The 12383-nt window shown below is 38.0% G+C and overlaps 1 protein-coding gene and 1 long non-coding RNA gene across 2 annotated transcripts in view; one reads left to right on the plus strand and one right to left on the minus strand.

Annotated features, from left to right (window-relative positions):
• The first annotated feature begins 1263 nt into the window (after nt 1-1263).
• On the plus strand, nt 1264-2270 carry LOC137071323 (uncharacterized). The gene is made up of 2 exons (XR_010904412.1): nt 1264-1394; nt 1815-2270. It is a non-coding gene; the product is annotated as an uncharacterized lncRNA (long non-coding RNA).
• Nucleotides 2271-5166: 2896 nt separating this feature from the next.
• Nucleotides 5167-12383, minus strand: part of fdx1b (ferredoxin 1b) — a 36530-nt gene continuing 29313 nt past the window's right edge. The window contains exon 4 of the mRNA XM_067439205.1: nt 5167-5692. Within this exon, the coding sequence (XP_067295306.1) occupies nt 5578-5692 (115 nt within the window). The 3' untranslated portion in view covers nt 5167-5577. The remainder of the gene's footprint in view (nt 5693-12383) is intronic.

Raw genomic sequence — 12383 nt, forward strand, 5'->3', positions numbered from 1 at the left:
AGAAATTAACAGCACCTGAGTTAAATATATGAGTGTCGCAGCAAAGGGCCTGAATACTTAGGACCATGTGATATTTCAATTTTTCTTTTTTTAATAAATCTACAGAAATGTCAACAATTCTGTGTTTTTCTGTCAATATGGGGTGCTATGTGTAAATTAATGAGAAAATTTTAACTTAAATAATTTTAGCAAATGGCTACAATATAACCAAGAGTGAAAATTTAAGGGGGTCTGAATACTTTTCGTGTATGTGCACAGTATTCTGTGTTACAGATCGGTACTGAAGGTGTACAACGGGTATCCTAGAGAGAGTGACAATATGTTGTTCTGGGCAAGCTGGTGCCTGCTCCAGACCTGGAAGGTCAGTATGTGCCTAATTCCAGGGTGAAAGCGTCAACAAGTGATCTATGAAGCCAAGAATCTGATACACTTAACATGTGTGGAGATTTAGTCATCTATTTTCTCTTAGTCAATCAGAAACAATGTAACCTAAAGCTAGACCTTGGAAAAGGCTATAATTGTTGCGTAAATTATATGTATGCAGAGCGCGTGACCTACAAACTCCTTGTGAGACTTGAAGCTGGCTTCTGCTGATGAAACTGCAAACTAATCTTCAGTACATTGTTCTTTAATTAATTGCACTCCTGACTCTTGATTTTCATTCTTCACAACTGGTTGTGGGTCCTCAACTGTTGTTCCCTAGCAGTGTTCTGCAAGTTCTTTTAGACTTTAATGGCTTCTGCGTTTATTCATCCTGGAGTAATGTATAACATTCATTAGTTACCACTTTCCTCACCAAGCGATTGAACAAGTATGTGCTTGTGCTTTCGTCATTAAACGATCATGTGCTGGTGTCATGGATGCGTATACAATGCTTAGTGTTAATGAAAGACATCACACTGTATGCACACATTCTCTGAATGTATCAAGTCCAAATTGAGTCCTATTTTCATGCTATTAGGCACATCTTTGAATTACGCATTGCAATCTTTTGTGTTTTAGGTCCTAAAGGAAATAAACTAAATGTAAAATTGACTGGTTATACAACACAATGCAACACACACAAGGTTACAGTTTGTGGAGTAATTTGGCGGGAGAGTTTGTGGCTGGTATTGCAAACTCAGAACTTTTTTTTTACATTTCACAACTACTTTAACACACAGTTTTGTCTCTTAACCTCCAGATATTTCCTGCTCTAAAGCCTCTGTGTTATCTTCCCCCTTTTACTTCCTCCTCATGCTGGTGGCTTATTAGTGATCACACACATGCTGTCCGCTTCACACAAACACTCATCAGCGCATGATACACACACACCTCGGAGAGCTCCCCAGGGAAGCAACACCGGGCCACGGCGAGGACGAGGAGCCATGCAGATCCAACCACTGCAGAAGAGAGTAAGGTTTGAACATCATCTCATCTAGAAAGATAAAGTAAGAAAGTAAAATAAAAAATGCAAGATATGTAACAAGGAACAGAGATATGCATGGTGGGGGAAGAAATATCTCTATTAAATAATCTAAAGTTTGAACTTTGCATAAGGTCTCTGAGAATCATAGGATTTGGAAACTTTTTCAAACAATTTTACTGTTAATTATACCTGGTATTTTGAGCCAGATGCTGTTCTCCACTCAGGGACTCTCTTTTGCGTTGATTCTGAAAAAATATTTCTAAGACAGCAAGAATCGTTGATTATTCAGTTTGTTTGAGTACATCTGCCGAAAGTGTGGAGGAAGAGGGAGGAGTGAAAGGGACAGAGGACAGATCTTCCTGTTTTAAACATGCTTTAAAACTGTTTTTTTCCCTCATCTCTCCAGGTCTATCCACACATCTACCTGCCTCTTTCTGATCTAGGCTCTTCTCTTAGAGTATTTGACAGACTGTGGTTGACACTCGATTTAAGGGGGTGTCAGTTTGTCAAATACCCCAAGAGAGGGGGCACAAATCACCAGAGCTCTGCGACACCTCGCTCGACTTAAGCGATCCTGTCACACTCATGTTCAACCGTGTTTGCAGTACATGTGTAAGTTTAGCTACTTATGCTTGTGCAAAATGTCTATGGGGAAATAAAGACCACAGGAAGAGTTTTCCACATAACAATTTATTCATGTATAATGTGCATTTTTTCATTAGCTCTATATCGCAGCAATCTTTCTGGATGGTTGAGCGCGTAGAGTGGATACATAGATTGAAAAACAAACAACAGAAATGTCCCATTGTTGCTGTCTGTACAGGGGTCATTATGATATAATAAAGTACTCTTACACTCTTAATATGATTCAGATAACTAGTGTTTAGCATTCTGAGGACACTGAAAGCTGCTGATGACAGTCAGAGTGCATAATTCCTTCACTACATTGTGAAATTTGCGTGTCATTGTTAGTATGCATTGTGATGCGTGTGGGATTGTGCTATCTGTGTGCTTTGGGGGATTGTGCTTTGGATAAAAGCGCTATATAAATGCAGTCCATATCTGTATTTGTGAATTAAATCTAATGTTTTGTTTACCTTTAACAATTCAATTCTGTGTAAAGTGGTTGTTTAGTGACAACATGAAACTTTTCCAGAAAGATATATTGGTGCTTGCAAGAATGGTTTGTTGATTCTTTTTTTTGTCAACTGTGCATTACGATTTTGAACTGACAATGCCAACTTTCAATTCAAATTCTGAATTTGAATTCATTTTAAATTAAGGATTTTAATTGAAGGATGTTGGATTATATTTTAAGTAGAATTTACTCAGCGTAAAGGAAATATTCTATGTAATAAAAAAAAGATTTATCTCCCATGGTGCATTAACTGTACTAATGTGTTGAATTTAAATTGTAATTCAGTAAAATCCATTGAACGATTTTAGTTTAAGGTGACGTAGTTAGACATTACTACATGCACTAACTATGGTAATAACAGTACAGTTTGCATAATTACAAGAAACTGACCCTAAACCAACAGTATCTCTACAGCGAGTATGCTACACTCTAAAAAAAATATATTAAAAAAATAAGCTAGCTGGTTGCCTTAAAATGTTTAGTTCATTGAAATAAAACATTTGAGTTAATATAATGAACACATTTTTGAAAATCGACAACCTTTATTCAAATATTATTCAAAGATTTTGTAAGCATATTGGGGATTTGTGTGTTTTATTTGTGAAACAGTTAAAATGTGAAACATGCCAAATTGTGCTATTTTCATAATTTAACATTTTTTATGTGGTTCAGATACAATAATATTTTGAGTTTCTATTTATTAAATCAATTTCATTGTATAAACTCAAATTTTCAGTTTCAATAAACTCAAAATTGTAAGGCAACCAAGTTACTTTTTTAAGTTAAATCAACAATATGTTTTTACAATATAGATAATAGTTATAGAACTTATTAATATTTTATTACAATGTAATTACAATGTAACTATGTCACCTTAAAATAAAGTGTATCCAATTCCACTTCCAGTCATTCCAATGTAGCTTCCTGTAGGGTGTGGCCAATTCAATTCAAAATGTAAGGCATAAGTATTTAAAAGTATAAAGTATGCAAAAGTATAGTACACCTAAGATGGAAATTATAAACACATTTTTAGCAGTGGGCATAAAGTATGCAAGGAAACACAGAATGAATGAGGAACTTCAATACACTGATGCCCCTCACATCCACTGCATTAAAAAACATCCTTCCTCAAGTAAAGCCGCTGTAAAGTCTGTTGTTTTCTTGCTACCAGAGGCATGTAGTGCCCCTAGAGCAGTCTAAGGTTAAGCATGGGTCTTGAGGTCACCACGTGGATGTAGGACCGTTGGCTTACTAGCCCAAAGCTTTAAAGCTACACTGTGTAACTTTTTTCGTTTATTCTAAGCTAAAAACACTTAGGCCCCATCCACACGGAGACGCGTGTATACGTATAAATTTTGTACCATATCAGCGTTTCGTCCACACGGATCCGGCGTTTTAGAAGCATGCATCCGATATTTTTCGAAACCGGGTCCCAAAGCGGATAAATCTGAAAACGATCATCTTCCGTTTTCGTGTGTACAGCGAATCCGTATATTTTCTGAAACGGTGATGTCATCACACTACGTCCAGCACGGTGAAAGAGGTAAAGGGATACAACTATAGGCACTGGGCATGCGCACATCAATATTGTGTCATTTAATTAACGTATCTGCATACCTGTAAGGGTATGTTTTGGGTTGGGGTAGGTGTAGGCATTAATAAAACACATCTGTTAAGTAGCAAATGTATTTATTGTTATTTTATTATGAGATTTTGCCTCACCTCCGACCACTGCTATACCCCTCCCTAGCCACAACTCTTCTTCTCTGTTTTTAGTGTATTTCTGTGGCAGAATTACAGCGCCACACACTGGCCTGGCATGCAAACTACATCGTTTTTAGTCCGTTTTTGTAATCTCGTGTGGACGCAGATATTTCTTGAAACGAGGGGGAAAAAAGATCGGATTGGGAAAGCGCTGGCTTCGTGTGGACAGGGCCTTAGTTGTTTCAAAAATATATGCGCTCATTAATGTATATTTACTTCTTTCAAGTAATAAAGTATTCTCGCAAGTTTATAATATGCCATTGAAAATACATACGGGTGAGGGGTTCGAATGCTGGTCGCCATGTTGCCCCTCCATCTTGAAAGTACATTAGCCAAAGAGGGACATACCCATAAATTCAAGTTTCGCCTTTCGCATTTTAACACTCGATGGCACCGTGTCGAATGTGAAGAGGGGGATTGCCATGTTAATCTGGGACTAAATCGGCCACCGTAGGAGTTAAAACGAAATCAAAAATGGAGAGGAATAGAAACTATTATTCACTGGATGGTTATATCACACAGCGTACCTTTAAGCATGTATTGCTCTAATGTTTTGGTAATGAAGACAAATTAGGAAACTCTGATGAGTATGGTGTCTCTGCGGAACAAAAGTGGGCGTTTCTAAATTTGTGGGTGCTTTCAAACTGATGGGTGTTTATAAATCACACAATGAAAATGATCCGGCCCTATCACTAAACACTACATTGTGACGTGGGCAAATCAGGTAACTCAGTGGAAAACGCCCCTCTGTTTTTGGCCTCGACCACTGGTCTGGTAACTCCTATTACTATCCTTCATAGACCTACTCATGCATGCGTGCGTGCGTGTGTGTCATAGGCTTTGCCCACCCCATAAAAATCTTCACAATCCCTTTAAAAAACAACACTGCCTGTATTAAGATATTTTATATAATTTTACTATAATCTTGTAATTATTGTAATCTTCATTATACTAGTCAATAAAAAATGATTACATTAAGTATTATAATTATCCTTCTCTCTTCGGACACAGCTCATATGCATGACAACCACTCTCCGTTCAGTGAAAAAAAGAAATCACGAAAAAACACAGTTAAAGATACAGTACATGATGAACAAAATCAACATAATTTTAGGCAAGAAATATTCATCCTATTCGTTCTTGTGGGAATATTAATTTGGGTAATTTTATTATTATGGGTCATATTCCATTAAAACAGAACAAAACAAAATCAGTTTTAGAAAATCAAATCAAATCTGACTGCATATTAAGTGTGAGTGCTTGTGTATCATTTGCTGCTCACTGCCTCTGGTTTTCCTCGTTGATCATTGATCTCATGCGGAACACGAACAGTCATTCCATCCATCCAACGCTCCACAGTCACCTGACACCCCAAACGAGACCTGAGCCAATGATAGAACAGCATCACCAAATGATTAGCATGGTGAACCGGCGAAGAGTTTATTTTTACAGTATAGTTTTTTTTTAACTAAAAGTTTGCTGCATTGTCTGATAAAATGTATGATTGTTGTTGTTATTATACATACATTTTCTTTTAAAAAAGGTTTCATCATTAAAAAAGCAACATGTGAAAACTGTCCTTCTGACCCCTGAATAATTTAGACAGTTACTGTTTACAGTGATGCAAACGCATCGGGTGAAAAAGGTGCAAAGATGTGAGACTACTGGCATAACGATTTTTTTTCTTTCTTGTTTAACACTGTGAAACTGTTTTGAAACAATCGTCATTGTAAAAGCACTATTTAAATAAAATTGATTTAACTTGACTTATTAGGCCTACAATATTTATTTGACACTTTCGTTCCTAGTGTTTAAATTAGCCAGAAATGTGCAGGTGCTTTTCAATTCAGCTATATTTAATATTCATATTGACTCATGAATTGAGTAGGCTATGTGTGCTAAAACTGCACGGGTTACATAAAACTTCACCAGCAATTTGAGTAACATAACTTGTCCAGTTGCCTATAGTGATTTGACATCCTTACCCTCCATTTTTAGCCACCATGGCTGGAATTAATTTCAAACCCTGTCGTTATGAAAGTGCACCGAATATCTTGTGTGTGCAAAGCAAACTGTTTATTTAGGTTGTGGTTATTACAGTGTAATACAGTAGATCTCAACTAAAGTTGTATTCGTTGGCAAATGTAATGTTAGTAGCATTATACGAGTTGTATTTGGAATAAAAGAATGTTAGATTCGGTGTAAATAAAACTAACAAAGTTAAACCAAAACAAGTCAGCCATGTCAGGCTAATTAACAGTCCAAAGCTTTACATGCCAATTAAAGGATTAGTTCACTTCAAAATGAAAATTTCCTGATATTTTACTCAGTCCCAACTTCAACTCCAAGATGTTCATGTCTTTCTTTCTTGAGTCGAAAATAAATTACGTTTTTTGATTTTTTTTGTTAAACATTCCAGGATTTTTCTCCTCACCATAGACTTCAATGGCAACCAAAATGCTGAAGGTCCAAATCAATTAAGCTTAAAAAGGCTTTGAAGGCTTTCAGATGCTCTGCTCGATCCTAGACGATGAAAAGGGTCTTATCTAGCGAAACCATTGGCCATTGTAAAAAAAAAAAAAAAAAAACTCATACTTTTTAACCTAAATTCCTCATCTCTGCAGTGTACCAGTGATTGCGTAATCACGCCGAAAAGGTCGCACTAGACGCAGACAGAAGTACCCCCCTCGTGTTTACTGTTGTGTTTGTGGATGAACCAAAGCAGCGTACTGATCACACAGCATAGCAGGTATTTTTGTAACATTTTTGAGTTCTCAAAGTTTATTGTTTGGGAAGGGGAGATGTAGGGATATCTTATTAGTGAGATCGCTACTGAGTGAGCCACGGTGACGTCCCTAAGTAGTGTGTTTGAGACTGGGGGTGGGGGTGGGGTTGGGGAGGTGGGTTACCTGCTACGATGTGTGACATCATAAACATACTGCCATTTTACTCAATTATAAACATATAGATAATATGCATCTCTAACGTTGAATAAAATGATGCTTTAAAGGGTTAGTTCATCCAAAAATACTGTCCCTTTCCAGAAAGGTAATAAAAACATCATCAAAGTAGTCCATATGTAACATCAGTGGGTTAGAAACATAGCTATACACTCTTGAAGCATCGAAAATACATTTTGGTCCAAAAATAACCAAAACTACGACTTTATTCAGCATTGTCTTCTCTTCCGTGTTTGTTTTCAGTTCACAAACAAAGATTCAAGGGGTTCTGAATCAACGTATTGATTCATGAATTGATTCACTGATTCATAACCGTTCAAATCTTTGTTTGCAGATTGGAGGAAAAAAAACACGGAAGAGAAGACAATGCTGAATAAAGTCGTAGTTTTGGTTATTTTTGGACCAAAATCTATTTGAGGCTTCAAGAGATTCTAACTAAATTACTGATGTCAATTATATACCATTCTGATGATGTGTTTATTACCTTTCTGGAAAGGGACAGTATACCGTGCATACATTCAATGGAGCAATAATATGGTCTCGGACTAAAGTTAAAATATCTTAAACTGTGTTCCGAAGATGAACGGAGGTCTTACGGGTGTGGAACGACATTAGAGTCATTAATGACATAATTTTCATTTTTCGGTGAACTAACCCTTTATCTTTTTTCACATTATTTTTTCTTTCACATACAATTTCACTTTTTTCATTAACATCGTGTTTTCCTGTTTGCTGTTTTTTTTTTTTTTTTTAAGGAGGTCAGGGTGGACTACCTGAGCACTCCTGGCACAGTGAGAGTATTACTCTGCCTCTGTGATCACCAGCCATGAACTACAGGTTAATTCGTCTTGGTGGCATAGAAAAATGTCCCGACCTTGTGTATGCCCCATGTCGGGTAGGTATGGCAGCGCTCTGAACTTGGAGATGGTTGACGGACTGTTGGCATCTGACTGTCAGGTACGTAATCATCCTCAAATAACTCTGGCCAATCAATTGCTTGCTCCTTGTCTGTTTCAGGCTGATGGAGGCGCACCCACGCCTGTCTGTTGCGTCAAATATTTCCATGTGAGGTTTTCGCAACGTCTCTAGACGGATACTCAATGGGTTTCCATGCATCACTGAACTTCTGAAGAATCACTCCTCCCAGACCAAAGGATGATGTGTCCGCTGTGACTTTAGCTTCCTTGCTGGGATCAAAGAGTGCTGGGATCAAAGTTGGCGTCATAATAAGCTCTTTTTTAGCAACATGAATGACTCTGCTGTGGTGATTCCCAGAACCGCAGACTTTTCTGAGAGAGGTCTCGCAAGGGCTTTATTTTCATAGAAAGTTCTGGAATGAACTTCCGCAATTGGTTCATCGTTCCCGAGAAAGCTGCGTACCTCAGACAAGTTGGTAGGTTCACGTATATTTTGTACTCCAGCCAGTTTGTCTGGATCAGGCTGTAATCCATCTGAAGACAGCTTGTGGCCCAAGAACTTGACTTCTGTCTGCAAATTCGCACATTTTGTTTTGTTAAGCATTAGGCCAGCACTCCAAAGCTTCTGTAGTGCTGCGTCCAGTATGATGTCATGTTCCTCCGGTAAAAGTCCATATATGAGGATGTCATCCATATGACATGTTACTCCATTCCAAGATCCCAAATGGAAGCCTCTTGAAGGAGTAACGCCCAAACGACATAATTAAGGTAATAAGTAGATGAAACTCTTCAGCTAAACGGATCTGACAAAATCCAGAATTGGCATCTATCTTTGTGGAGATTTTAGCTCTGCCTAACTGGCCTAATGTGTGGTCTACTTAGGGCTGTGCGATAACACGATATTTGATCGTGGACGATCAAAATTACTGCACGATCCACTTTTTCAGAAAAATCGTTGTATCGCCATATATAGTGCGCAACACGTTATATCCTCGATAGACGGCGCCAGGTTAACAATCTCGTATATGTTGCTCGTAAATTCAGTGAGATTAAGTGACGGAGTCCGTGACAATGGAGGGAAACACGGAGGAAACACATTTTTTTGGTTCCTAAAAAAAATGCAACTTCTGTAATATGGAAATGGTTCGGATTTTTGCTAACAGACACAGCGCAAACAACAGTTATTTGCAAATGTTGCAATGATAAGATTCGCACGACGGATAGCAACACAACGAACCTTTTTAACCACCTCAAGAGAAAGCACCCGAAAGAATATGCAGAGAGTCTAATTTTAAAAGGACCCCACGCGAGGACATCACCAGGTACAACCAAGCAGCCAGAAACGACAAGGCTTAAACAAACAACTCTAACGAAAGAAACATATCAGAAAGGAGCTCCGTATGAGAGGACGAGCAAGCGCTGGAAAGACGTAACTGATGCCGTGACATTTTACCTGACCAAAGACATGATTCCTATAAAGACTGTGGAAAATGAAGGCTTTAAAAGACTGTTCAAAGTCGTAGATCCACGTTACGAAATACCCAGTCGCAAATATTTCTCCTCCACTGCCATTCCACAGCTTTATTCAGAGTGCCGCAGCAAGATTCAAAATAAAATTCAAAACGTTAAGTTTTTTGCTACAACGGCTGATTTATGGTCTAGCCGTACGTCAGAGCCGTATTTAAGTCTGACGATTCACTTTGTTCATGAGTGGAAGTTGTGCAGTGCGTGTCTAGAAACAACATATTTTCCACAAGACCACACAGGCGAGCTCATAGCGCAAGGTCTTAAGGACGCGCTTGAATGTTGGGGACTGAAAGAAGCAAACATGACCTGTATGACGACAGATAGTGGGGCCAATATGGTGAAGGCATTGGAGCTCAACAGCTGGACTCGTCTGCAGTGTTTTGGGCACAGACTCCACCTAGCCATCGGTAAGTGCAACTAAAAATAATGGTCTCCGATATTCAAGTGATTATATTCAGCTATTATAATAAATCATTGCAAATTACATTAGGAACTTTGAACATAGTAAAATCATGAGATTAATTTGCTATAATAATTGCACTGGTATGAGTAAATGTTTTGTAAATGAAATGTTATATATACATTTAAATATTTTATATACATTTTTACATTGTGTTGTGCATTTGGTTAAATCTAATTGATACATTGTTCTTTTTTTTCCTTTTTTTTTTTAGAAAAAAGTGCCAAAGACCCTCGTGTTGAACGTGCAACATCTGTCTGCAAGAAAGTTGTCAGCACATTCTCCTTCAGCTGGAAGAAAAAGAGGGAACTAAGTAATGCTCAAGCTGAGCTAAAGCTACCTCAACAGAAGCTCATCACTGAGTCCCCAACGCGATGGGGTTCGAGGCTCAGCATGATTGAGCGAGTGCTTGACCAGGAAAAGGCGATTTCTCAGGTCCTGAAGGCAGACAAGAAGGTAAGGCATTTGGTCCCATTATGGCAAGATGTTGACGTGATGGAGTCTGTGAAAAAGGCACTGAGTCCACTGAGAGACTTTACTGATGCACTCTCAGGTGAGGACTATGTGAGTGTGTCTTATGTCAAGCCAGTGCTTCACATGTTGAAAGTCAACATTTTGAGCCTGAATGATGAAGACACTGAACTAACAAAAACAATGAAGACAACCATTCTCAATTACCTCACTGACAAATATCAGGACCCCACCACTGATGACCTGTTGGATATGGCTTCGCTTTTCGATCCCAGATTCAAAACACAATTCATTGCCAAAGACAAGGTAGAGGGAATACAAACCAGAGCTGTGGCTGAGCTGGAGTCTTTGATGACCATACACATGCAGTCTCCAAAATCAGATCAGCAGCCCACATCTAGTACCTCAGCCTCCACATCACAAATCCTTGATGAGGATCAGACACCACCCAAGAAAGCAAAGAAATCACTTTCCAGCTTTTTAAAAGCCTTCGGTGTTGCAAGTGCATCTGCAACCACATCAGTTTCCTCATCTGTGAAAGAGGCAATAGAAGGAGAATTGAAGGGATACTTGTCCACGCCAAATGCAGAAAGTGAGGTGGATCCGCTGGAATGGTGGAAAGTACATGAGGCAAACTTTCCAAGAATTAGCCAGCTTGCTAGAAAGTATCTCTGTATTCCAGCCACAAGTGCTCCCTCGGAAAGGGCTTTCAGCACTGGTGGCAATATCGTCACCTGCCAAAGGGCATCTCTTAAGCCTGAGAAAGTGAATCAGCTGGTCTTCCTTTCTAAGAATTTGTGATTGTGATGTGTCATACTTTGTAATCTTTACAAATGTATATGTTCCAAAGCTGCTAAGTTTACAAGACTCAGGAATGAGGTCAGGAAATATTTTTGTATCTTTATTTAATTTTTTTTGTTTCTGAAACATGTTGCACATCTATGGTACTTAACAGAGTACAAAAGGTTGTTTACAGTTTGTATGTTTATTTTTCTTTTCTAAGCCAATGTTTATTTTGGGAGTTATGCTAAAGTCTGTGCACTTGCATTGAAAGTTATAATTTTTATTTAAACTTTATTTAACTTTGAAAAAAAATAATAATCCATTTACATTTTTGAAGGTGTTGCTAAGGATCTATGTCTAATAAGCTATTTGATTTGTAAGACTTGTTAAACTAAGATTTGTTAGATTTGTTAAACAAATGTTCATTTTGATGGTACAGTAATTGTAATGCAAGTCTTGTTGAATGTTCTTTCTTTGCAGAATAGCACTTGCATTAAATCTTCACTTGATTAAAATATTCTTAAACATATATGGTAAGAGTATATTTTTTATATGGGGACATTAGTTTGGTTGTATTGTACCTTTGTAATTTGCAAAATAGTCTTAAAAAACCAACTTGAAAAAGAATCGGGATAAAAATCGTGAATCGTGATATCCCCAGAAAAAATCGTGATATGATATTTTTTACATATCGCCCACCCCTAGGTCTACTGATAACAAAATAAATTCTCTCTTCTGACAGCGCTGTTTAATTTGGTCAGGTCAACACAAATTCTCACCTTGTTTTCAGGCTAAGTACTGGAACCATACCCGAACACCAGTCACCAGGTTCCACTACTTTCTTAAGGATGTTGAGCTTCTCCATCCTGGATGACTCCTCTTTGACTTTTTCCATCAATGATACTGTGATCCGTATTGATACATTCACAGAGTAAGGTGTTGCATTGGGCTGTAC

The sequence above is a fragment of the Pseudorasbora parva genome, chromosome 3 (genome assembly GCF_024679245.1).
Source record: "Pseudorasbora parva isolate DD20220531a chromosome 3, ASM2467924v1, whole genome shotgun sequence".
Lineage (NCBI taxonomy): Eukaryota > Metazoa > Chordata > Actinopteri > Cypriniformes > Gobionidae > Pseudorasbora > Pseudorasbora parva.